Raw genomic sequence first — 27,847 nt, forward strand, 5'->3', positions numbered from 1 at the left:
TTAGATAACTATTCATACAGTTAATGTAAAATGTAATTATTTTTGCTATTTCAGCCTTATGTGAGTAAATATACGTATAAAACGATTTACACGGAGAATATATCAAAATTAAATTCATTATATTATGTTAAGATATACATGAATATAAAATACATGAAAATATATAAAATAACACACACACACACATACATATATATATATATATATATATATAGTCACTAATTTTTTGTGCGTACGCAATATTTTTTACAATATAATCCTAACTTGATAATAATAGTGATGACTTATGAACATGATACCCAGATTACACACAGAACATATTGATCAATTTTGATATTTTAATTTTTTTTAGAAAACAAAATCTAATTAGCAAAATGAACAATAGATCTTTATTAAATGTGTAGTACAAGACCAACAAAAGTTGGTTAATTTGTGTTGCAAAAATGTTCATCTGAAAGCATCAACCTTTTTGCTTCAAGGCTTATTTTCTTTGTATAAAATATTCCACTCTGAGCTAACTGTACATAAGAACTTTGATAATCCTGAAGCAAATGACTGCACCAGAAGCAGTACTTCAATGTAAACAAAAACAACTACTTTACTATGATCATTCAGTCCTCTTTGTGAGGATTGATTCCAGGGTATAGTCCCAAAATATGCTCCGGCATGAAGTCGTGGCGCGTTAGAATCCCAACAACCGGTGGTCTCTGCAATGTTTTATACAGAAACAGCATTAGAGAGCTTGAAGCCTTCAAGAATGCAAACATCAAATATCAATTTCATTAAGGAGTTAAGCCTTGCTTTTAGAACAGTTTGCTAACAAACTAGTCCTGAAAAATGTTTTAGTGACTAATTTAGCATTTTGATCTTTAAGGGACTAAATTAGTGGTTCAGGAACAGGATATTTAGAACGTAAAACAAGTGTAACATAATGCACGAGTTAAGTCTCAAAGTGGTTCCTCAGATTTGTCATGTGCACTAAATTAGTATCCACGATCTTGCACCAATTACATCCTTAAGATCGACAAAAAGTACACCACGTCAGTCCTTCATTCCTTTTCCATCAAGTGACTCATCTCATTGTTAAGGACTAACGTGGTGCACTTTTGCCAATCTTGGAACATAATTGATGCATTGGGATCTCAGGAACTATCTTAATACACGCGGCCAATCTCAGGAACTACTTTGGGACATAAAGCATAAATGCACATTGGAAGGAAAAGATATTCATATTCATACCCCTTGGCTCTTTGGGACAACACACATGTGCCTAAGTCCGAGTTGGCGGAAGAGAATGGCAGCTTTGGCAAGTGACATTGTCTCGAGCACTGTGTACGGTGATGCATTAGTTATGGGATGAAGATCAACATACATGTTCTTCTCTTCCTCATTGATATCAAGATCCTCTAGTTTCATTCCCTTCCCTGATCCAGCCTTTGCAAAATCCAATGCAGAAATTCGTTTCGAGATGCTACGGTCCATGAACAGTCTATCCTTTGTGAAGTTCTTCCCCTTAAGCAACACTAGCAAATGAGACCTCAGAACAAGTCCACACAACTCTGCTGCATCTGAGAAAGGTGGTTCATCAATCACAGGAAAACCATTGTGTCCTGTAGTTTCCAAAGCATGAAGTATATTCCCAACCTTTTCTATGCCGGAGAAGGTTACTAATGGACCTGAGACAACGTCTCTCGCAGCCAAAGTCCTCATATAAGGTTCTGCATGAGACTCCATATAAGGAAGTCCTTTGATCTTCAGAATTTGGTCATAGACACCCTTGTTGAAGCCATCGGCCACAGATTTCGATATCAATAAAACCAGCATCACAAGAGGAAGTAATAAGAGGTCATTTGTGAGCTCAAGCAATATGACACAAATGGACACAGTCATTCTCATTGTGCCACCAAGGAAGGATGCAGCTCCAAGCAGTGCAAATAGTCCTGTGTCAAGCTTAACGATCGGTTCGAATAGTCTCCCAACAAGCCGGCCGTATGCAGCCCCGGCTAGGATAACAGGAATGAAGAGGCCTGATGGAACAGCAATACCATAAGTGGCTATCCCAAGAAAGAAGATAGTGCCAAAGTAGATGAACAAGCTTGAAATATGAAACTCCTTGGTTATCCTAGAGCTGAAGAGATTTCTAATAGCATCATCATTGGTATTTAGGAAGAGTGAAGCAAGATCATTGTAGTAGCCTGGTTTGCACTGAAAGCTTTTGTATTCTCCGGACTCGTCTACTGAGGGACAGATCACCGATTCATTAGTAGGGCAGGGTTTGCAGGTTGCAATCCATGGTAGGAAATAAAAGCAACATGATGTCAAAAGAGCAATTGTGACAACGAGTATGATTTTGAAAACTGCACCTTTTCTGCCACATCAACATGATAAAAGGGGTTAGATAGATTAGTTGTATGTGTGTTTGGATCTGCTTTTGCAGAATTGATTTAGTTAGAACTGATTTCTCTTCCCCCAAAGTCAATCAATTATGGAAGTTATATCATCAACATGGTGTGATCATAAAGCTGCTATAGTAATTGCCAAAAATGAATTTGAACTTGAAAGTTAGTTAGGACATACTCATTGATGATGCTATATGTCCGAATAACCTTATCCACAAGGTAGTTATATACACTTCCAAGAACTCCTCCAATGACTCCCAATAGTATTGCTGCTAGTACGTCGCCGGCGCTGTATGTTACCTTTGAAGAACCAACATCATACATTATCAGACCACCTTCTCCGAATAAGCCGCATTTCCCGGTGGCGCAAAGCTGAATTGCAGCTCTTAAAACAATAGCAACTACTGCTGTGGTGAAAAATGTCCTCCACAAAAGAGCACTCCTCCACCTAAAGAAAAAGAAAGAAAATGATGAGTTTTCAGGCTATGCTATGTAACATATTTGTTTGTTACTCTTTTTACACATTGATGATCAAAGCAACATAAACTCTTGCATCTAGTTAACATCTTATAGAGAATGTTAGAAAAATTGGATTGGTAAGTTTTTCTTTCACTCAATATCCAATTTACAAGCTAAAGATAGTATGAGATTGAGAGTAAGAATGAATAGTCTAAGCAGAAATAGATAGATACCATGAAGCTGCCTCTTCAAGGGCAAAGAGGACACCACCTACTGGTGCGCGAAAGGCAGCAGCAACACCAGCAGCCGCGCCACAAGTAATCATGTCTCGCCGGTCCCTGTCATTCTTGAAATATCTAAGCCAATTCCAAGTTAAGCCGTACTTGCGAGATCCTCCTTGCCCCAATAAATTAGCTATGCATGCACCTGTATGTACCATAGGTCCTTCTTTGCCTACCACAAATCCAGCAGAAACTCCAAGGATGGAACCAAAAATCTGTTACAGTTAAAATCGTAGGTTCCATAAGATGCTTAACATTTCACAAGTTTTAAAATGCAAAAAATGTAAAAGACTAGGAGTGAATCATCACTAAATTTTGCAAAGATGAGAATATCCACTGAATTCCTTTCTAAGAGGACTACTCAGAAGATAATGGTTCAATCTTCATTGGAATTCTTTCATCAGAAGTAATCTTTTATGATCTTTGTGTTCATGCAGGGATTCCAAAGAATGTGAGAGGAAGTCCCAAAAGTAAATAAAGAAAGAATGAGAAATAGGAGGAGGACTTGCTTCTATACTTTTAGGATTATTCACCTTTACAAAAAGAGTGCTCGGAGCGAGTATAGAATGCGCATCCACGCCGTTCAAATATGCTTTCACCTCCGGAATACCAGAGCCTGCTGCTGCTGGAGCAATGAAAGCACAAAGTGCAGCAGCTGCTGCTGCTAAAACTACATTGATACCGGCATATGCTACAAAAGCCTCAAGATATCTGTACTTAAACTACTACTCTGTGAGAATAAAAATACACACAAGATAAAGATGGTAACAGTAAAGAAGTTAAGAACTGCATATAATTGTTTTGTGATTCAAATGTGCCTTTTAACTTGTTAATGCAAATAGAAAACACAATAGAGTAATTTAACTACACTGATTTTTTATTTTGAAAGGGCTGTTATAGATCCATTTATGTTGGAAAATTAATGGTCGATGGCTTTCAAACTGATAATCTGTCATAAAACATTTTCTAGATTTTTAAACATTTTTCAGATTGGATCAGGAATAGACACCATAAAATATGACATATTTTCATTTTCTGTTAATGAAGTGGAGACTTAGATTAACAGATTTATCAATCAAATGATGAAATAACTCAATGGTCATGTTATAAGCACATCGTGCTTATCTTTAAGGCTCTGTTTGGGAATTGTATTAGGATACAAAATACAGAGATACTGAGACAGTAGAAATGGAAAATATTTGCCCCTAATGTCCCCATATTTTAGCTGCATAGAAAATATAGAGAAAATTTGTCCGAAGGTTCGTATCCTCCAATATCTCTGTATTTCTATCCTGAGATAGTCTCGAACCGCAGCCTAAAGTATGTCGTATGGCAGCACAACTGGTATCTACCAAAAGACAAAGCTAACCTGTGTTGAGTCATGAGAGTGGTTGTCATAAGCAACTTGAAACCTGCAATGTTCTCAACTGAAATATTATTGAAGAGGCCAACTAGTCCAGTGCCTAATCCAATAATAAGAGCAAATCCCCACTTAAGTATCACATACTGGATTATCTGAATTTTCTTCCTGGACCTCCAATCCTGATTAAAAATTTCATTCTCAAAAATCCTGAAATTTACAGCATAAGTATTTCCTGTTATCACGCTAACGATCTATTGGTAATGGATATGTCAGTAAGATGAGGAACTTTACTTAGAAACATTTCCCAGAATAGAACTAATTATAGTAGCAAGTAGAAATGATGAGCATTCGCATAATTTCAGAACACAACAACATTGCTTGATCCATATAATAGGCTATGTTTAGTTGCAGCATAAAAACATACTCGAAAATTTCGCAGACGAATTTCATGTGTAAAAATTTGCATGGAACTCATCCAGGAGAACAGATAACATGGGGAACCATAAGATCAAAAACTCATAAAATTAACCAAAAAGAAGTGAAATTTCCAATTGGGCTTACTCATAATCAAGGCTTTCAATGGGGCTGAGGTTGGCACCAATTATAGCAATCTGGGAGGTTGTGTTAGTCCTTTTAACAAGCAGTGGCTCTGCATATGACATGTTCCTTTCCGAAAACTCCGACCAATTCCTCCGAATTTCGCCCTTCCCATCCAACAATACACCTTCATTTTCAATGTCATGTAGCCCATCACCATCACCATTGCTTACACCATCTTGTTTGTTCTCCATCTCCTAAAGTCTTAGCAAAAACTACTTCACTTTTGGGTGAGTGCCACAAAGTTGTATTAATCAGAACCTGCAATTAAATTACCAACTTCACACTAAGCACGTGATCTTATATCATATAGCAAATTCACAACACAAAATGTGGACATTTTTTTTTTTTTCTGGATCAAGAAACAGTTGGCAAAACATGTGACAGATATTATTTTGAAAGGTACAGCTCATAACAGTATAACACACAAGTTCTCAAATTTAAACCACAGTAATCAACAGTGTATAATCCAAGATACTATGGATAAGTGTTGGATCAACAAACAAATCCAAAATGAGAAGAAGAACATGAAAAGCAAGTTCCTTGATTTCATGCATGCAGCAAAATCTATAAAGGGTATGAGTAGAAACCAGAAACTATGTGATCAAGTGAAGTATATATCCACTGTCAGTAACCCATCTTTTAGATCCAATCAAAACTTGAACTTTGCTGGTTTTGCCTAAAAAAAATTGGCAATCAAATCCAGGAAGTACTTTTAAAAATAAAATAAAAAAGATAAGAAAGGTGGAGCCTTTTTTTGGGCTAGTTTTATTCTCTAGCTGAAATTGAACAAAAAAACAAACAAACAAACAAACAAAAAGAAAAAGAAGAAACAAGAGAGGTTGAGAGGTTCTTACAGTAATCAATAGTAGTACTGTAGTTTACTATGAATCAACACAGTATCTTTTAAGTTCCAACTTCCAATATCATGAACTGAAGGATCAACTCTATTTGCTGATAACCACTTTGCAAGGTCAAACAAATAACTTGAAAATTCAGGGAACTATCACTGTAAGTCTGTAACATGTGTCAGATACACAATAATTTAATTACAGCGCATATAATAAAGACAACACCTTTTTTTTTTCTCTCTATATCTCTCTGATGAGTGTTTCAGGGAACATCAACCACTATAAAAGTAGTTGGAAAATTACACATCATATTTCGTTATTTAAATAAAAAAATAAACCAATTCAACATCACACAAAAATGGAATAGTTTGATTTGAAAAATAATAAATAAAAATTTGTTTGTTGTGACTTGTGAGTGATAGTGATACATATATGACATAAGAAAGGAGTAATTGGGACCACCTTCACAATTGGTTATTTATTTTATGTTTATTTTTTTTAAGTTAAAAGTGTGGTTGGAATTCGAAATTCCTAAATGAAAATGAAGAAATTATTTATTTAAACTATAATTCGATGGTTATTTTATGCCTACCTCATCCTTTGGTTAGGAACATATTGGTAACCAAGAAATATAAACATTAAAGTATTAAACTGACCAACCTCGTGACAACAACGTTGGCAAGTAGCAACATCAATATTTTAATACACATAAACATTAAATATATCTGAGTCATTATTATTTTGAGATGATATATCATATCTTGCGTGAAGTCTCGGACTACTTAGGACGAAACTTAACTGATTAAGTTTTTTTATAATTCACATCCATTGAAAATAATAGTCTAAGCGTTAGATTTAAAGTTACACCATAATAATAATAATAATAATAATAATAATAATAATAATAATAATAATAATAATAATATGTATCATATACAACGAGTGGTACTCCTATGTATAGACACACACAAATATAATCTAGTTATAATAACGTCCTAATATCAAGGTAAATCAACATCAAATTTAGAAATGGCAAAACGGGTACGGTTGATAAATACATATGTATAGCTGTATATATTAAATAACAATGAATATTATTGTTATGAACATATTTTCATATAAAGATAATTATTGTGAATTATTAGATTATTTAATATATTTGATTGAATATATTTAATTAAATGATCTAACGGTTTATAATACTATTTTTATACGAAAATATTTTTATGAAAACATTCACCTTAAATAACATAATATATAAATACAAAATGTGTATAATTGTATATTTTCTTTAGTATATGTGTAATATTTTACAATAAATTGATTATAACTTACAGTTTAGGTAATATTGAAAATAACTATAATAAAAATTAAATTATTTTAATATATAATTATATATAAATAAGTTATTCTATCGTAAAGTCTTATAAAAAAAATATCTTATCAAATGAAAATGACATTATATGGCTTTATTTTTCTCTGATTGAATCCAACACGCGAAGCCATCCTAAATTCTTGATAGTAATTAATGTATCGATCGAATGCATGTGAGTATGACATCATATATATACATACATACATACATACACATATATATAGAGAAAGAGAGAGAATGTTGGTAGTGCTAAATTGCTAATATAATAGCCCTAGCGATCTTTAATAGAAGTATTATGCTATTTATTGTAATGCTTAGATTTTTAAATAGTTCAATAATAATTTAATTTTAACTTCGAAAATTATTATTTTATTTTTAATATTAATATATATTAATATGTAATAAAATCTATATGATACCAAATATATCATGTATGGAGTGGGAAAAATAAATAAGAATAAGGATGAGGCGTAGAAAAGTTACAAAATTCATATAATCAAGGAATCCAAAAGAAATTAATTAAATGACTTGTATTCAATGAGAATAAAAAATTGCAATTTACATACATTTATTGTACTAAGTACTAGATTGGACATTGAATCATTGAGATCATTACCCTTAGTACTATATACAAGATCCAATGTGTAGAGAATCCAATAAAGGATATTTTATTAGCATATAATAAGGTTCCTTTTATAGAGCATCCAGGGAAAGATATCCAATATAATTATAAATAATATCATGTAATATAAAAAGTTAAAATTTTAACCAAATTTCTATAATTTGAAATTTTATATTTTCTAATATCATATAAGAATTATAAGATTTTACAGTTTAAATTAAACATTTTTAATCAAATTTTTATCCGTAAAAACTTTTTTCAATTTTGTTTCTTTTTAGTTCAAAAGTTATGTATAATAAAACCTATATACATGAGCAAATAACCTTTATGTTGCATCTATACATAAGAATTATAAGATTTTTATCCGTAAAATCTTATATGTTGCATCTACACTTCTACATTTACCAAATTTGTTTTGGGCCTATTCAAGATATAAAGATTAAAGACTCTATTTCACTATTAAGAGGCCCAATTAAGAGGCCCAATAATATGACAAAAAACCAAAAAAATGGTCAAGATCCGAAAAGAAAAATTGATAACAAATTGAAAAAGAAATTAAAAAAATCAAATCAAATACCCTAACAAGCCTCGCGCTGTCTTCTTCCCCGCCTCTCTTCCCTCCATACCGCGCTTTCCAGCTCAGGCAGCTTCTCCTCCGGCGCCGCCGTTAGTTCCGTCGTGATCACCTCAAAGGATTCGCCAAGGTATTCTCTTCATTAATTGCAGAACCAACCCTGTTTTGTTGTGGTTTGTACATGAAAGCAATTTGCACCCTATATTCTGGCTATAGATTATTTAGGAATTTGAGGTTCCGATTTTGGTGTAAAGTTATAATCTTTTCTCTGCTACTAGAATTTCCCGAGTTGTGATTGCATTGTTTGGCTGAAATTATAACATGAGATTTCACTAGCAGATATTATTTATATGCATTATCATATTTGAGGGGCTGAGGGGCTCCTAGGAGCTGTTAGTTTTGAGGGTTATCATAATCAAAATTACTAATGCTAAGAGTAGCTGGAGGTGTTCTTCAATGTTTCAACATTGAAGTTGATGAAATATGCAGTGGGAATTGTTTTCACATTTTAAGTTAAGAAACCTGTGGATTTTTAAAATAAAGGAAATTCTATGGTGAATATGTTAGTTTCTTTTTTCTGTTCTAATTTGGTGGAAAGTAGTTCCACTTGCTCAATACTACTACCTGTATCAAAATTTTTGTTATTTCGACCAAATTGGTACATCCTGAAATCCAAGGCTAAACCCTCCAAACTATATAGCTTGATTATGCATGATCAGGTAGAAGCTAAGTTGGGGATATGTATCCCACATATTGAGTATATGAGGTTTGTTATGTATCTATTTGAGCATAATTTTAATATACGGAACATGGTTGCTTTATGTTGTTGTCCTGACTCGCATTCTTTCACTACAGATCTTCAATCTGCTTATTTGGGTCAAAGATCTCTGTTATTCTCAATCATGGCAACTAGTAAGCGATCATATATGCCTTCCCTATTTTCGTCTTCCTTACCTGAACTCGTTTTTGCTTTTTTGAGATAAGATATTAAATGTATATTGTTTCCTTGCAGGACTACAGTTTGAGAATAATTGTGAAGTTGGAGTGTTTTCTAAACTTACTAATGCCTATTGTTTGGTTGCCATAGGAGGATCTGAAAACTTCTACAGGTTTTCATTCTTTTTGGATTAGTGATGAATTTAACTTTAGCTTATTTAAAATTGTCTTCAAATGGTTTGAAATTGTTATGATGTCTTTCTGAATGAAAAAATTAGCCTGTTGGTTTGTACAGTGTATTTGAATCTGAGTTAGCAGACGTCATCCCAGTAGTCAAAACATCCATTGGTGGAACTCGAATTATTGGTCGCCTTTGTGCAGGTAAAGATTTTCATATCCTTTGCTTATTCTCTTGGCTTCTCAAGGAGTACCAAAGAAAGAATAAAGCAGCATCAGTTTCTTCTATTTATTCAGTATCATTTTACCGGACCTAATTAGGTTGTTTACCTTTCTGTCGGTTTCCAGGAAACAAAAATGGGCTTCTGCTGCCCCATACAACTACAGACCAAGGTGATTACTGTTTTGCTTATGTTTGTTTTGATTCCTTGTACTAGATGATGCTATTTAATATCATGTGCTATGAGTTCCCAAATCCCAAAACATCTTTGTAATTTCCTTTCACCAAATGAAATTCACCATATTGACTTTCTCAAATCTCAATAAAATATGTGAACTGTTGCTCTTTATTTGACTGATGCGGTTAGCATATGTGAGGTCATGTGAATTGTGATGAAGTATTGTGCATTTGGACCATATCCATATGTTATGAAGAAATATTTTTTAAAAATGGTATTACCAAATTATACATGGAGTGGCATGCGGCGTATTCAATCAAATGAAGTTGAAAAACATTCTGAAACCTAATTGTATTTTATGCTTTGCTTTTCTGGTGGTGTTGCCATATAATTACAATATAGTAGTGATATTATTATCCTGACTTTAGTTACCTGATCTTATTGGCATTCTGAAGAACTTCAACATTTGAGAAACTGTCTGCCCGATCAAGTAGTCGTTCAGAGAATAGAAGAAAGATTATCTGCTCTTGGAAATTGCATAGCTTGTAATGACCATGTGGCTCTCACTCACACCGATCTTGACAGGGTATAGTTTTATGCTAGATTATAATGTTTATGCTAATCTAGTCATGTTTAGGATAAAAAATTGATTTGAATATCACTTGTGTTTTATCTCGACCATAGATATTTAATTAGGACATTAAAAAATTATCACCTGCACATTACTAGTATTTTGGAATTTGATCACCTTTAATTTTGATAACAGGACGTGAACTTTATACGTAATATCCTGAAAACAAACAAATTTTACACTGCAAGTTTGTATAAAATCTACACCTATTTGACCTGTAGGATTTAATGGATTCACGTTTTTGCGCATTACATATTAACGATAATCCCGTTGCTTCTCAAATCCATGGCTGTTATTCCCATTTATCTTCTGAATTCGATATATAATATGTGTTGCTTTATTTTTGTTCAGGAGACGGAGGAAATGATTGCAGATGTTCTTGGAGTAGAAGTTTTCAGGCAGACCATTGCCGGCAATATTCTTGTCGGTAGCTACTGTGCCTTCTCCAACAGAGGGGGCTTGGTGAGTAAAATGAATTTCTCTTCAACTTTGCAATCTTAAAAAAAAAAAGTTCTTGAGTCTTAGCCATTCATTTGATGCAGGTCCACCCTCATACTTCCATAGAAGATTTGGATGAGCTTTCTACACTTCTTCAGGTTCCTTTGGTGGCTGGGACGGTGAACCGTGGCAGTGAAGTGATAGCTGCTGGAATGACAGTGAATGACTGGACAGCATTTTGCGGCTCGGACACCACAGCGACAGAGCTGTCTGTGATTGAGAGCGTTTTCAAACTGAGGGAGGCACAGCCTAGTGCCATTGTGGATGAGATGAGAAAATCTCTCATTGATAGCTATGTCTAAATTGTGGTTAATATTGTGATTGTATTATCTTATCTAAGATATTGCTCTTTTAATTGTTAAATGATCTTTTCAAGTTTTGGTGATAGTGACTCGTGCACTGTGAAGTGTGAACATATATGTTTTTTTTTTGGGTGAACTGAACATATATATGTTTTTTTTTTTTGGTGACTGAACATATATATGTTTGAATCATAAATTGTAATTTTACACATTTTCGTTCAATTTTTTTATTTCCTTTTTCAGCTTTATTTTTGGGGGAAGAGGGGGGGGGGGTTCTTTTTGGGATCCTTTGGGATTTTTTTTTTCCTCTGGTACACAGATTTGAGGGCCCAAACATATATGTTAGTGCACACTAAAAATACTAAAAATAAAAAAGGTAAATGCACCCAATCTCATAATTGGCCAGAGGAACACGAATTAATTAAGAAGAAAATTCTGTTTTCTTTTATCATCAAAGAAGTTTATAAATCACAATTGCTCTTGCAGAGTGCAAACAATGTAAGGTACAAACTAAAACATAGCTCAATCAATAAAAAGTTAAAAAAAGCACATCTACTCTACATCATGTCAAAAAGCAGTGTCAGTTGAACTGTATTGCTCAGTCAGGAAGGATTTGCTCACTGTCAGCGTCTGCCTCAGTCTCAACCTTGGGCTTTGTAGGGGCCTGGCCTGCTCCAGGTGCCTGCTTCTTCTTGATCCCACTAACTATATCATCAATTCTCAGGAGCATGCAAGCAGCTTCAATGGCCGTCTTAAATGTTTGCGCTTTCACATTGTATGCGTCCCAAATCTAACAACAACAACAACATATCCTCAGACTCGGTTCATTCGCTGAGGTACGTGCTTATCAAGAATTCAGATACCTAAGCATATATATCCACATAAAATCCAAACAAATATTCATCCTGTTGGGAGTAACTGAAAAAAGCGAAGTGTACCTTGCGCTCTTTCATATCGGCGATGGCACCCGAATTTCCATCTATGCCAATCCATGCATTTTCTCCATTCGCGTGCTATAATTTTCAAGTAAACAATGTTAAACAAAGTAACAGAAAGTATCACATGTAATAGGTACTAGCAAACTATTTCTACCTTTCCTTGTAGTGCAGTCATAGTCCGGATGACATTAACTCCACAATTTTGTGCCAAAGTACGTGGGATAGCCTCAAAAGCAATGGCAGCAGCTTCATAAGGCCACTGTTGATCAATGCGAATATTATGCGAAAGTGAGAACCAGGGTAATATACTGCTGTTTATCTACTTGTTCATTTAAAAAGCGACAATAAACTCACCTTCTCTATGCCTTCGATTGACGAACTCTTCTGTTTCAAAGCAGCTGATACAGTCAACTCTGTAGCACCACCTCCAGGAACAAGTTTTGGATTTTTTATTATATTCCTTGCAACAGACATGGCATCCTGTCATGGAACAATGTTCAGGAAGAAGTATGACCAAATCTACATGATCTAGAAGTTCAAATTAACAGCTTACCTGCAGATTTCTTTCAACTTCATTCAGGAGATCTTTACTAGCACCTCTTAACAGTACGGTACAGGCCTTAGGGTCTTTGCAGTTCACAATAAATGCAAAATACTCATCTCCAATTTTCTTTACTTCAAATAAGCCAGCACCAGTACCGACATCAGACTCCTGCAGTTCATCAGGTCTGTTCACAATGACAGCACCACATGCCTTTGCAATTCTGTTGTTATCGGTTTTCCTCAGCCTCCTGATTGCGCTAACACCATGCTTACTTAAGTAATGGCATGCTAAATCACTGAGACCCTTCTCTGTAATTACTAAGTCTGGTTTAAACCTCAATATCTGCATACAGAGCTCCTCAATGTATTCTTCTTCCATCTTCAATAGGAGGCTCCAATCTTCTTCTTTGAGCAATTCAGCATTTGTTTGGTTTTCACCTTTTTTATACTCAAGGGGGCAATCGAGAAGAATAATACGAGGGTTAATAATCTTTCTCTTCATTTTGCCAGGGGCAACCACATCTTTGTTTATCATGACTCCCTTCAGAACTTTTGAGTCCTCAAGCTGCCCACCAGGGACCTTCTCAACTTTAATATAGTTTTTTATATCTACATCTCTAAGACCGTTGCCAATTTCGACACCTACTGTTGTAGTAGCATCAATAGCTAAATCCTGGAAGTTAATTAAGGTAATATGATGCATAAGTCAACAGATAGAGAATTAACCTGGAAGTTAATCAAGGTAATATGGTACATAAGTCAACAGACAGAGGATAATATGAAAATGCAGATGGCCTGTTAATAATCCTACTAACATATAAACATCCAAACTGTTTATTGAAACATAGATTGTGGTAAAAACACCAAGCAGATTAAAATTTTCAACTTTACTACACTTGGCTGTGAGCTACCCTCCTCATGCATAACATTACATGGATTAAAATCAGGATTGGAAGAATATCATTATGCAAGAATAGACATATCAAGACCAAAATCTCTTGAATATAAAGATGACCAATTTGGCAATCTAGCTCGAAGAAGATGAGGACACTCACAGCAATCAAGTCTCCGAATTGGCCTGTAAATTTGGTACCTATGCAACTTTTTACAAGTCCGAGCATTGTAGTTCCTGCAGTTAATTCATCAATAATTGAGACAAAACACGGAAGTCAACTTATGTTGAAAGAAGAAACCAATGTCATTTACTATGATATTAAAGTGATGTCAAAATTATTGTGCAACAAATATTATTATACTTGTATTTTGTAGGACTAAGGGTTTTAGCCTATACCATAAATTACCACACCATTTTTCTACAAGCTGCATTCCAATATGGCTCTCGGAAGATAAGATAAAAACAAAAGAAATAATATCCCAACACCCAAACTATTGAAAAAGCCTCCCAGGTTATTATTCCACAGACTGTTGGAATATGTAATTGAAAAGATTCAGCTCAATACAATAGACTTACGATCTTGGGCATCAATGGACAATGCAATTTTGTCAAGAACAGCAACTGCATCCTCTAGAGCTTTGTTATAAGCTGCAGATTACAAGATTGAAGCATCCATTATATATAAGTGTACACCATTCTAGGAAAGAACCCCATTTGTTATTATTACTATTAACTTTTGTTGGATTAAGAATAACATTATAGAGAAGATAAAAATACATAAGGCGTACTAATAAATTACCTCGGCAAATAACTGTGGGATGATAATTTTTGTCAATGAATGCTTCAGCAACATGAAGCATCTCACCAGCTGCCAAAAATACACAACAAAAAAATTTTGGAAATAGGAAAATAAAATAGGCTGCAATATAAACCCAATCCTTCACTGGTTATACAAATACAATACCATATATGTAAAATCATACCAAGAATGATGACGGATGTTGTCCCATCTCCAACTTCTTCATCTTGGGTGCGACTTAATTCAATCATAGACTGTAGCAATCTCAATGAGAGAAGTATTAGAAAGTTTCCAGCAAAAGAAAACTAATATCAATGAGAACAAGCACGAAAGAAAAATACCTTAGCAGCTGGATGAGCAAGATCTAGTTCACGTAAGATAGCATTTCCATCATTAGTCACCACAATTCCTGCAAATTACAAAGAAAAAGAATGACCAGTGGGTAAATACTTGAGAATACAAACCAGACATCTGATCAAATATGACAAATACTAATAAAAGGGCAGTCTCTAACTAACCCAGAACCCAAGCTTAAAGAAAATCCCACACCATGAAGAAGAAGAAAACTCAAATGATTCCAAAAACGATTCAGGCATTGAGGCTGCAAAACATGAAACATTTGCCCCTCTGCAATCTAACATTGTATAGGGTGTAATCCACAAGCTGCAACAGAATTGGAGAATGAAAACACTAACCTCCTGCTGCATCAAGTAGCATTTTTAGCATGGACCTAGGTCCCAACGTAGTACGTATTATGTCAGCAACAGCCTGGCAACCATCAGATACATCAAATTATACATCCAATGAGTTTTAAGGAACATTACCATGGAAGTTTAGATACTATGTAATATGTTACCTTAGACGCTTGAATATTGGCATGGTGCACCTTGGTTCCAGACTCACGTTTCAAAGAGTCCTCTGCAGATTTTCAGTATGCATTTGATGGGTATGTAGAAAAACATGTTTAACATTTTGAGGTTGCAACAGCAATCTTAGCACAATATGATCAAATATTGGGTACCGAAAAACAACACAAAGTGCACGAAAAAGAAAAAACTACAACAACCAGAAAATTTAAAAAAAAGAAACTGAAAACAAACCGTTTTCGAAAATGAAACTGAAGTAATTTAAACCAGAAGCGTAATCAAAAGGAAGGGGAAAAATTCGACGCCACTTGGAGCAGAAAAGGCAGCAAGAAAAAACTTACTGAGAACTAGAACCGGAGCATTCATAATTTCTCCTCGCTTTTACAATCCAAATTCCGAGCTTTCTGCAAGCACAAAAACTTTAACTCTTTAGCAGAGGAAGTGCTTATAAACTTGAATGAGCTTGTGAAATTGAACGTTCACACCACAGTTTTCGAACTCAAAATCCACAACACAGTTGAGTGAACACAACGTAGTAGATTCAAGCTTTATCCGAAGATATAAAAACCCTAAAATCGTACTGTTCAGGGCGGAACGGTCTGAAAGGAAAAATGTGAGGTGCGTGAACTTGAACGGAGAATGTTGGAGCAGGGAAGGAGGTAGCGGTGGCTGGCGGCGGCGGAAGGAGTCGCTAAGACAGAGAGAGACGATCAAGTTTGTACTTTGTACCTTAAAATTGTAAACAGAGTCGTTACAGAGTCAATAGTGGCATTTCAACAAAGGTAAAGGTCAATTCTATAAAAATTGGTATTTTTTTATTCTTTTATACTTATCTCATTTTTACTTGGAAATTTAATTATTTTAATTAAATTATTTATCCAATATAAAAAGGTAAAAACTCAAGGTGCAAATTCATGTAAACTTGATATCTGAGAGTCGTTTGATAATTTGACTAAATTTTCATTTAACGATTCTCATATATCAATTTTACGTAAAGTCGATTTCACCTGAATTTTTACCTATAAAAATTAACGATAAATTTTTAAATTAAAAAAATCTAATTAAAAAATTAATAAAATTATAAAGATTAATAATCTAGATTATTTAACTTTTCTTTCCATGGATTCATTTGACTTAAGTTTAATAATTTTGCATAAGTTGAAATTATTCCATCGGAATTTTTCAATCATCTATACTTTTTAAAAAATATATATTTTTAAGAGTGAAAATTCTAAAAGGCTTAAAAAAATATATATTTTTAAAAATGAAAATTCTAAAAGACTTAAAAAATGGAAATTGAATCTATTGTCTTCTTTAATTTTGATTAAGTTAGACTTAAAACTTAAAATAATTACTTTGCTTTTGTTTAGTTTGCGTAACAGATTATGCAAGAAATAATTTTATCTTATCTCATAAAACCAGAAAAACAGAATTGAGTAGAGAAAAAGAGAATGACAGTCATATATCCTAGTCTAGTTACCTTGTGTAATACAATCTACATCCAGTCTTTACTACAACGTTTGTGGAATTCCCACTATCAATCCAAGTATTATATACACCAATTTTCTAGGACTCAACGTAATTCTATCTGGACACACAAGTTTTAACATAAACTTGACTTGGCTATGCAATTATCTAAACTCATCACACTAATTGCTTATCCAACTTAATAAGGGATACCTCTCAAGCATATGACACAAAATAGAAAATACAACTAAAAAAAATCTGAAATCTCTCTTGATTTTTCTCTCAAGTGATTAGACATATGACACAAATGAAAATTATTTATCTTTAACCTCTAAACTAACTTAACATACTTTTTTATTAGCTTGATTGGACATTACTTTCTTGATTATCTTTCCCTTTCTTTCTTCTTTGGTATTTTAAGTCCGAAAGTGAAGCTCTCTTTCTTTCTTGTGTTTACCCGATGAGAACAATGCTGAGACTCAGCTTTGGAAAAGCATTTCTTTTGGTTGTACGCTGATGGACTTGGTTAATGGATCCATGTTCTCTCAGCAGCTTTGAATGCCTTTTTGGTTTCATTTGTTTGGGCCGTAACAAAATCAAGTTTTGAGCTTGCACACTAAAATACTTTATTAAAGTCCACTTGGGTTATTAACCCAATCTATTTATAGTTGTCATCATCAATATGTTAATTATTTTTTTAACTCAACAATCTCTTCCTTGATGATAAACATAATTTCAAAGGATAGAATCAAAGGAATTAAATTAGATAAGAATAAGGTACTCCCTTTAATGATATCAAGCAGTTTTGATGTGCTTTCCCTTTTTTTTTTCCCTAAAGATTGCTCCCCTGAATGTGTGTTCTTCTTTAATTTTCTGTTCATATATATACATATTGAGAATACCAAACGTAAATAAACAAAGTTTGAAAACTAAATTGTTCCATGAGACAAAGAGTCATAAAACAAAAACCAGTAAGTAGAGACATCCTCAAGCATCCAAGCCATCCTCCTCAAAATCAAGATGTTCCTCTTGGTCCGTGGCCATGGTGTCGTCCTCATTAATGTTGTCTACATACTTCAGAAGGACAGTCACTCTATCTCTTGACTTTCTGAGGACATTCTCATTTCTGACCGCAAGCTTCCTTTCTTGTTGGCTTGTAGAAATTAGATGGTTGGATAGATTCACAAACTCCTACAGAACATCTTTGACAACTCCATAAAGGAGTGATTTGTGACCAGTTAAAGCTGAAGTTCCAGAAGTTGAAGGAGGAAGAATGTCATCTAGCTCATCATCATCATCATCAATGACAACCTTCTCAGTTCTTGTTGGCCTTTTCTTTTGCTGTTTCACTGAACCACCTCCTTTTAGATAAAAGTGTCTATTTTCATATGATGCATTGGAAAGGTCAACACTAAATTGTTCAAAAATGTAGGTTAAAAACATGCCATAAGGTAGAGACACATTTTTATCACTCCTTATGCAATCAAACATATGCCTCATCATTAGATATGTAAAAGAGATTTCAGTTTGAGTGATGATGGCATACAAAACCAATGTATCACAAAAAGACACCCTCTGGTAGGAGCCACTTTGAGGTAAAATGATATGGTTCATAATACGGTGAAGTTGAGCACGAAGAGAGTCAAGAGCTTTATGATTAGGAGTGAGGCCATCGATGAAAGAAATATTTTCACATACATGAGCCAATGCATCTTGATAAGACACACCCAATCTCTCATCCCATTTACCCGAGGTATAAGCATAAGCACCAACATTCGTATACTCAAGGGAGTCACTTATAGATTCACTATTCAGCATGCCCTTTCACATACGAAGGAATGGTTCCTTCATAGTAGGTCATATTGGCATAAAATTCACGAACCAAATAAGGATAAACATGATTTTTTATTTTAAAAATATAATTCCAGTCCAGAAACTCAATATTTTCAACAAAGACAAAATCTTTCTTTTTCAGATTTGGTAAGTCAGACAGAACAGTAAGGCACAAAGGACGGTGAACAATAACACCATGGTAAAAATCATGGTTCATGGATGAGCAAAAATGGTGAGGGTTGTAGTTAGAATGAGAGTTCATAAAATGAGATTTGTATTCAAAAGGGTCTACATTTTGAGGTTCCTTCATAGATCGAAGAGGGGTGTGAGGTTTACCTTGTTGTGGATGCTGAGAAATTGGTCTTGGCTTCAGCCTTAAGGGATCTAGAGGATGCTCCTTTGTAGCAGGATGCTTTCCTTTTGAAGCACTGGAACGTGATGGAGCACTAGAAGGACCCGCAGCTTGAGATGAATAAGGGTATCTTGGAGTGGTCTTCGTTCTTGCCATTGGTTCAGTGCACAGAGGAGAATGTGACAGCGTAGGAGAGGGAGTGAAGGTTGGGTCCTTAGAACGTGAAGAGGCTATAGGTTTTTCAGGGATTCTGGGAAGTTGGGTGAGAGAATCTCTTCAAGTGGCAATTTTCTTTCTCATCTTAATGTGATACAAGCATTTTGTAATTATCAAAAACAGTTATGGTAGTAAGAGAAACCGAAGAGGTTATGCAAGAAGTTATAAGGAGAGAAGTTTGAAAACTGCTATAAGTAAAAGGTTTCTTAAAAATATGTATAGAATCTATTACACCCTCTTGAAAATACATGTCATCAAGTTAAAAAAGAGTTTTTATTAAAAATAAAAGAAATTTAAAAATTATAACCAATTAAAAATTATTTTAACAAAGGATAAATTATAAAAGCCCACAAAATAAATGTAACTCTCATCTAGTCCAAAAGGAGGTTGTGTTTAAGGAAACACATTAGACCACAAGAAATCTGAACAGAAAGAATGGCCCAGATGATTCAGAACTTGAAACTCAGTACTAGATTTCATGTTCTAGGAAGATGGCTTTTCACTTGTCCAAAATTGTCTCCTCCTGACTTGAGAGACAAAAACTTCAAATAACAAAATTAGAAATGTTAAAACAAGAAATCATAACTAAGAATGCCTAAGCAAGTTCTCAATTTGCAGAATCTGTCCTTAGCCAGAGGTTTAGTGAATATATCAGCTAATTGGTCCTCTGATTTAACAAATTGAATGCGAATATTGTCCTTTTGAACATGTTCCCTTATTGAGTGAAATCTCACTTCAATATGTTTAGTTCTTGGGTGTAAAACTGAATTTTTGGAAATATTAATGGCACTCATGTTGTCACACAACAAAGAAATATTATCGACATTCAATTTATAATCAGCAAGTTGAGTTTTCAACTAAAGCAACTGAGAACAACAAGAAGAAGCAGCAGTATATTTAGCTTCAGCAGTGGAAAGAGCCACTGTGGACTACTTCTTGCTTGACCATACATTCAAAGATCTCTCCAAAAAATAGCATATGCCAGATGTACTTCTTCTATCAACTCTGGCTCTAGCAAAATCTGCATCACAGTAACCAACTGCAGAAAAATTATCAGTTCTAGGATACCATAAACCAAAGTTGGATGTGCCATGAACATATTTAATGATCTTTTTAACTGTAGACATATGTGATTCTTTTGGTTATGATTGGAATCTTGAACAAATTTTAACACTTTGCACAATATCAGGTCTAGAGGATGTTAAGTACATAAGAGAACCAATCATTCCTCTATACCTAGTCTCATCAACATCTTTCTCAGTTTCACCCTTGTCTAACTTATAGTTAGGGTGCATAGGTGTTCCCATGAGTTTGTCATTCTCCATACCAAACTTCTTAACTAATTCCTTGGTATACTTCTCTTGGTGAATAAATGTTCCATTTTCAGTTTGTTTAATTTGAAGTCCAAGAAAGAAATTAAGTTCACCCATCATACTCATGTCAAACTCACTTGTCATGAGTTTTCCAAATTCAGAACAGAGTGATTCATTTTCTGATCCAAATATTATATCATCAATATAAATTTAGACTATAATGAAAGAATCATTAGAGTTCTTAATGAATAAAGTAGTGTCTGTGGTGTCTCTTTGAAAATTATTTTTCAAAAGGAAAGAATTAAGTCTTTTATATCAAGCTCTTGGAGCTTGTCTTAATCCATAAAGAGCTTTTGAAAGTTTGGAATTATAAGTGTTAGAATGATATAATATCTTGTAAAAACTTAGGCTAGACGACTTAGGATAAGTTGAATTATAAGTGTTGGAATTTATTTGATGGTTTAGTTGGCATTGCATGTTTGGTTTTTTGAGAAATGATAAATTGTTAGTCTTATGGTATGAATATAGTTGATGTGGTAAGGAGGCTAATGAATGATAACTTTGATGGTGGTAAAAGTAATTGTTAATTGTGGATATGTTAATGATTATGATTTTGATGCTATTATTGAAAATGTTAGAAGAAAATGTATATAAGGTTGAGGTATGCTTGGTTTTGATAGAATGTAGGGTTATGATGTTGAATTGAAAGGTTGTGGTGCTGTTTATATGTTTAGAGTGTTAGTATTGAATTGAGTTGGTGATAATAGAGGTTTTAGTAATTTTTTAGGATTCAGATAATTTTGTCGTAGAAAGTCGATCTTTCATGGGTACAAACTTTAATTTTATTGTTTCATAGTCGGTTTTGTCAGCGTTTGAATCTTTTATGGCAAAAAATAACTATTTACTCTAATTTTAAAGTATAATACTCACAATTGATTTTGTTCAGATGGCTCATTTACATAAATATCTCAATAATAATACAATATAACTTCAATATAAGTTTTTGTCAATAATAATATAACAAGAGCAACATGGTAGCAATAAGATATAACTCTACTCTCAATTATACTTTCTTAATAGAGAACTTCGGGTTGGTCGAATTATCAACTTACTTGTCTACTTAAGTAAGTCTTGGGTTCAAATTCCGCCTATGCATGCACTAACTCATTAACGAGCTGTATATCCTTAAATGGAGTTCAGATTCATGACGGATTATTACACATGATGCCTATTTATAGACTTGAATATGTTGATTTTCTTAATCAGAGTCACTAAGTCATTGCTAATCAACTACAATTAATATCTCTACAAAGTTCTTTTTTTAATGGAGAATCAAAAAAATAGTCAAACAACACTTACAAATTACACATTACTTCTGAAATCAAGTAAGAAAATAGATAAACTCTATGTTAGACTATGATCTGAGAGAAGGCATAAAGTTCGATTACAAAGAATTTTATAAGACAAAAAACAGAGATAAATCACAATCTCCAAATAAGTCTAAAGGCTTTTCGAATTTGAAAATATTTTCATAGACGAACAATTTTCTTGTTGAATCTTCATCTCAGATTTATAAAATTATATCCAAAATCTACCAAAAGGACCAATACACCACAAAAAATTATTTTAGATTTAAATTTGGATCTCAAATATAAAAATAAATAAAAATAAGCAAACACAAATAAGAGAATGATAAATGGTTAAGAAGGAGAAAGAAAAGAAAAATAGAAGAACTAGAAGGAGGTTTTAAGGGGGAGGGGGCGAAGGAGAAGAGCCGAGAAGCAGAGGAGGGTCACCGCAATCCAAAACTGAGGCGGAGGCGGCTCTCAGGATGTTTTGTTTTTGTTTTCCTTCCCGGGGAGAGAGAGTGCTTTTGTTAACAATATATATCTGCAAAGTTCTAGTATAGCACATTGGCAACCTATAATTTTACTACTTGATAAGGATGTCACCACGTGATAACATAATTGTGATAAATTCTAGCCACAAACTTTAACTTAAAACAATGAGTTATACTTGATAAGTTTCATGTAGGGCCCGACCCGACCCGAAGATCCGGCTCGGTTTCGAACATTTTAAGGGTTAATTTAGTGTGATTTTACCGGGTCTATGATCGGATAAGTGTCTCAAAAATAGACCCGGTCATTATTTCGGGTCGGGTCTGGGCCATAGTTCGGGTCACCCGAACTCGGTCCGGTAGCCCAGTTATCATACACAATTAATATTTTTTGTTATTAGTGATGGATGATAACTATTCTTATATGGAATTTAAGTATTGTAAACCTTAATATTTTGTGTTATTAGTTATAATAAGATTATAAGTTAATGTTTTATGTTTAAAATGCATAAGATTTTAGACTAATGCATAATATTGTGTTATTTGTATTGATTAAATATTTAGTGTTATTAGATAATATTAGTATTGATTATGGTTATGCTTTAATTTCAGAGAAAAATTGGTTTTTATTATATTTTTCTAAGTGAATTTTACCATGTCAAATAATGGTTGGATTCTTGAAAGTTTGGATATTTTCACATGCTAGCTTATAAGAAGGTATCAAGGTAATGTAATGTTAACGGCCTGGTTTTCACCCAGTTTTTACCCGGTATAATCGTGGCCCAAAAGTGTATAGGTTTCATCGGGACTAGGGCTGGGTTCGAGTCTAATAAATAGGCCCGGTATATATTTCGGGTCGAGTATGGATCACATCAAATCCGGTTTCACCCGACCCATGCACACTCCTAGTTTCATGTAATTTTTTACTCTTTTTGACTATCAACTTATTTAATAAACATCACTGATTTCTTTCTTAAAACTTCTATGTTTTACCAATATTTACCATCTTAAATAAGTAATCTTTTAATTTATGAAACTTCTATCAATTTCTAAAAATTTTAATTCAATTTAAATTCTCCAACTTGATTATAAATTATTGATAAATTTAGTTTAATTTTCAACGATTTTGAATCAAGCTAAACCATTAGAAGAATTTAGCATGTTTATTTTTGTTTAAATAATAGAAGTTGCTGTTAACTAAGCTATTCCTCCTTCTTAATAAAAAAAACATAAGTTATTCATTTCTTTATAATTGATTAGTACATTTAAAATCAATAGTTATTTTCATGTCACATCTCACATGAAAATAATATTACAAATTATTAAATAATTTAACATATTTAATTAAATACATTTAAATAAATTATCTAACGATTTACAATATTATTTTATATAAAAGTATTTTCATAAAATATCTCTTTTAAAATAAAAAAATAGTCATCTTTTCTATCTAAACTTTGACTTGAACTTTTAGTTAGGATTTTTCTTTCAATAATTTTGTTTGATTTTTTAAAATTGCTTTTAACGCAATGGGGAATAATGAGGGTCGAAGCTTGTTGCTTTGCCTCTTCGAAACACGAAATGTAACATGATGTGTATATAATAAAAGATCAACTAATAAATTAATTATTATATATTTATACATAAATTTTAATTATTTAATTTATTTTATATTTTTTTGATGGTTGCATCACTAATTATTAATGCACCGTTTATGGTATGGGCATAAATGTCACGTATAATATAAGCGACAAGCGGTGTTACACCTTATAATTAGGGAATAAGCATGAAAAGTTTCTGGTTACCTGTGGTTGTGGACAAGTACTAGCCTTCAAAAATAAATGCGTAATAGTGGAGATGGTGCAATTTCCCATATATAACTAAGAGCCAAATCTACATTTAACGACATACCCATAACCATACGGCCATATCCTCCTCGCAGCATCAGCCACATGTCATTGCCTACATCTTCATGTTTGATCAGGAAGGTGCTAGTCAATTGCTTTAGCTTGTTTAATCGTATATTTTTAGTTAGTTAATATTAGTGATGATGTCCATACATTCAACATTGGTAAGGTAATGAATAATATAATCCTTGTCCTTACTATTTCGCTACGAAGAGTGCATATCTCTTTGTAACTTTGTATACAATGTAACTAACACTAATTAACTAATAATCATAATTAAACTCGAGAAATGTAACATGATGTGTATATAATAAAAGATCAACTAATAAATTAATTATTATATATTTATACATAAATTTTAATTATTTAATTTATTTTATATTTTTTTGATGGTTGCATCACTAATTATTAATGCACCGTTTATGGTATGGGCATAAATGTCACGTATAATATAAGCGGCAAGCGGTGTTACACCTTATAATTAGGGAATAAGCATGAAAAGTTTCTGGTTATCTGTGGTTGTGGACAAGTACTAGCCTTCAAAAATAAACGCGTAATAGTGGAGATGCTGCAATTTCCCATATATAACTAAGAGCCAAATCTACATTTAACGACATACCCATGACCATACGGCCATATCCTCCTCGCAGCATCAGCCACATGTCATTGCCTACATCTTCATGTTTGATCAAGAAGGTGCTAGTCAATTGCTTTAGCTTGTTTAATCGTATATTTTTAGTTAGTTAATATTAGTGATGATGTCCATACATTCAACATTAGTAAGGTAATGAATAATATAATCCTTGTCCTTACTATTTCGCTACGAAGAGTGCATATCTCTTTGTAACTTTGTATACAACGTAACTAACACTAATTAATTAATAATCATAATTAAACTCGAGAAATGTAACATGATGTGTATATAATAAAAGATCAACTAATAAATTAATTATTATATATTTATACATAAATTTTAATTATTTAATTTATTTTATATTTTTTTGATGGTTGCATCACTAATTATTAATGCACCGTTTATGGTATGGGCATAAATGTCACGTATAATATAAGCGGCAAGCGGTGTTACACCTTATAATTAGGGAATAAGCATGAAAAGTTTCTGGTTATCTGTGGTTGTGGATAAGTACTAGCCTTCAAAAATAAACGCTTAATAGTGGAGATGGTGCAATTTCCCATATATAACTAAGAGCCAAATCTACATTTAACGACATACCCATGACCAGACCATACGGCCATATCCTCCTAGCAGCATCAGCCACATGTCATTGCCTACATCTTCATGTTTGATCAGGAAGGTGCTAGTCAATTGCTTTAGCTTGTTTAATCGTATATTTTTAGTTAGTTAATATTAGTGATGATGTCCATACATTCAACATTGGTAAGGTAATGAATAATATAATCCTTGTCCTTACTATTTCGCTATGAAGAGTGCATATCTCTTTGTAACTTTATATACAATGTAACTAACACTAATTAACTAATAATCATAATTAAACTCGAGAGAGGTCTGGAGAATATTATACAGCAGTTTGAGACCTCCCGATAAGGATAAAGCTTAAGAGCTAGTAAAGTGAAAACAAAGAAAGTGAAGAGCATTAAACGGTATGGCAGGAAAGTGTTAATTTTGTTTGATGATTGGTTGGAGCATTGGTCAAGAAGTTCCGTTGAAACCTTTGATTTTGTTTGATGATTGTTGATCTCTATTTGCTGTCCCTTGTGGTGGCTATGGGCTATGGCAGTCAGAGTGCTGGTTCATCTAAGTTGATGATATCATCTAAGTTGATCTCTGCATAATAATCCACTTCATCCACCTACATGTTATCACAATCTCATTCAATTCCATCACACTTTCTAACCACACATCACAACATATAAAGTAATTTCTCTGTTTTTCTCATTCAATTGTTCAAGTTACCTTAGAGTGATTGGAAGAAGCTTTGGGATTGGCTTCATTGGCAACTCTATCACTGGATTCATTGGAAGAAGCTTTGGGATTGACTTCATTAGCAACTCTATTACTGGATTCAATTTGGACAGTAATAGAAGGAGAACTATTACTATTGTTACTCCTCTTGGAACTACACCCAACCTCTTTATCTTGAATAGGCACACAAGTGCTCCTTTGAACTGTAACCCCCTTCTGAGACTCCACAACCACTCTCGCGTGAAGCTTTGTTAGAATCATCATTTGTATGAAATTTTGTGTTCTTCTTGAGCCGACAAACCACCAAAGAATCCTGATTCTACATAAAGTGTCACTTACTGGTTACTGGACTTACATAAATATCAGATTTATGCATGTAAAAGTATTGTTTTTATGAAAATATATGCTAAATGCTATGTACTCCCAAGAATGAACAAAGCTAGTTACAAGGAGAATTGACGCATGCAAAGTGCTATGTACTCCCAAGAATTAAACCAAGATTCACTCTAACGAACTAATTCAAAGCTACCTAAATAGAATCTTGATAATACATGTACTCTCTTACACAATCAGTGGAAGGAGAAAATGTGAATCAATTAACCTGAAATTTGTCATTGATGCAGTACTCATGAATAATCCATTCAGTTCTTTCGCCTTTAGGAACTCGACCGACATGGAATACCAAAGTGCGTCTGGTACCAATCACATTCTGACCGGACTCTATCTGTCGCTCCTTTCCTGTGACCTTCCAATACCCACTTTTAGTTGCCCTTTTGTTTTGTGAACTATTCGGATACTTTCTCCCCCGTCGCGAGAAAAAAAACCACTCATCGTTTGATTTAATGAAAGATTTTTCTGTTTTCAAACATTCTTATAATAAATATTTATGTGGCTCAAGAAACAAACAACAACATCATTCAAAAAAGAAAGAATAAGGCTGACCAGGCAAATCCCAAGGCTCAAAGGTGCAAAGCTCAAGCTCCGAAATGATCTGAACACTGTCCTCGTCACCGTCCAATTTTTTTCTGAGGTAATAAGAGATTAATTCACCGTCAGTGGGACAAAACTTGAAGCCAGGGAACATGGAAGAAGCGGCTATTGACATGTGTGCTTCACTTGAATCCCTATCCACCATGATTCTAAGGTGAAAGTAAAAGGGTTTGGTGTTAGAGAGAGTTATGTTGTTCTGTTCTTTGTTTGTTGGTGAGTGACAACAATTTAGTATGGCAATTTAGGCGTTTGGTCTTTGAGTGGAATAGGGTCGGCGAGGGAACCAAGCATGTTTGATGCCATTATTTTTCTTTTAACGTGTCATTAGCAAGTACTTCGATCGCAACTAGTCCGTGCTTCCGCTTTTATCTTCATCCCCACTCTCACACCTCTCACACTGTTTCCTTAACTTCTGCATCCCAATTTTTTTTATTTCCTTGTCTTAATCCATCTAAATTTGTCTTGTTAGCATCACCTTGGAAC

General features: G+C 33.7%; 4 protein-coding genes across 7 annotated transcripts; 1 reads left to right on the forward strand and 3 right to left on the reverse strand.

The window, feature by feature from the left end:
- Positions 1-366: 366 nt before the first annotated feature.
- LOC107644686 (chloride channel protein CLC-c) lies at positions 367-6,263 on the reverse strand. 2 transcript variants are annotated; one of them, XM_016348610.3, is made up of 8 exons: positions 5,957-6,263; positions 5,064-5,360; positions 4,509-4,709; positions 3,673-3,850; positions 3,092-3,354; positions 2,578-2,847; positions 1,240-2,368; positions 367-707 (listed from the first exon to the last, which is right to left on the reverse strand). In XM_016348610.3, the coding sequence occupies exons 2-8, from the start codon at positions 5,291-5,293 to the stop codon at positions 612-614; spliced, it is 2,367 nt and encodes a 788-aa protein (XP_016204096.1). In that variant the 5' UTR covers positions 5,294-5,360; positions 5,957-6,263; the 3' UTR covers positions 367-611. The 2 variants fall into 2 exon arrangements, with proteins under 2 accessions (XP_016204096.1, XP_016204097.1); XM_016348611.3 differs by lacking the exon at positions 5,957-6,263 and adding an exon at positions 5,690-5,933.
- A 2,218-nt stretch (positions 6,264-8,481) lies between these two features.
- LOC107644688 (eukaryotic translation initiation factor 6-2) lies at positions 8,482-11,685 on the forward strand. Its single transcript, XM_016348614.3, has 8 exons — positions 8,482-8,651; positions 9,377-9,433; positions 9,534-9,630; positions 9,753-9,838; positions 9,983-10,027; positions 10,488-10,618; positions 11,015-11,125; positions 11,206-11,685. Exons 2-8 carry the CDS (start codon positions 9,424-9,426, stop codon positions 11,461-11,463), a joined length of 738 nt encoding a protein of 245 aa, XP_016204100.1. The 5' UTR covers positions 8,482-8,651; positions 9,377-9,423; the 3' UTR covers positions 11,464-11,685.
- Positions 11,686-11,883: 198 nt separating this feature from the next.
- LOC107644689 (T-complex protein 1 subunit gamma) lies at positions 11,884-16,306 on the reverse strand. 3 transcript variants are annotated; one of them, XM_016348615.3, is made up of 14 exons: positions 15,993-16,306; positions 15,846-15,908; positions 15,495-15,556; positions 15,334-15,406; positions 14,980-15,047; positions 14,823-14,892; positions 14,639-14,707; positions 14,416-14,487; positions 14,000-14,073; positions 12,955-13,617; positions 12,756-12,881; positions 12,556-12,660; positions 12,402-12,476; positions 11,884-12,253 (listed from the first exon to the last, which is right to left on the reverse strand). In XM_016348615.3, the coding sequence occupies exons 2-14, from the start codon at positions 15,868-15,870 to the stop codon at positions 12,062-12,064; spliced, it is 1,674 nt and encodes a 557-aa protein (XP_016204101.1). In that variant the 5' UTR covers positions 15,871-15,908; positions 15,993-16,306; the 3' UTR covers positions 11,884-12,061. The 3 variants fall into 3 exon arrangements, with proteins under 3 accessions (XP_016204101.1, XP_016204103.1, XP_016204102.1); XM_016348617.3 differs by having other exon boundaries at positions 16,086-16,303; XM_016348616.3 differs by having other exon boundaries at positions 15,990-16,303.
- A 9,578-nt stretch (positions 16,307-25,884) lies between these two features.
- LOC107642197 (uncharacterized) lies at positions 25,885-27,683 on the reverse strand. Its single transcript, XM_016345499.3, has 4 exons — positions 27,317-27,683; positions 26,976-27,229; positions 26,366-26,693; positions 25,885-26,261 (listed from the first exon to the last, which is right to left on the reverse strand). Exons 2-4 carry the CDS (start codon positions 27,047-27,049, stop codon positions 26,190-26,192), a joined length of 474 nt encoding a protein of 157 aa, XP_016200985.3. The 5' UTR covers positions 27,050-27,229; positions 27,317-27,683; the 3' UTR covers positions 25,885-26,189.
- Between the last annotated feature and the right edge of the window lie 164 nt (positions 27,684-27,847).

Source organism: Arachis ipaensis, chromosome B5 (assembly GCF_059453495.1).
Source record: "Arachis ipaensis isolate K30076 ecotype BB chromosome B5, ASM5945349v1, whole genome shotgun sequence".
NCBI classification, from domain to species: Eukaryota; Viridiplantae; Streptophyta; class Magnoliopsida; order Fabales; family Fabaceae; genus Arachis; species Arachis ipaensis.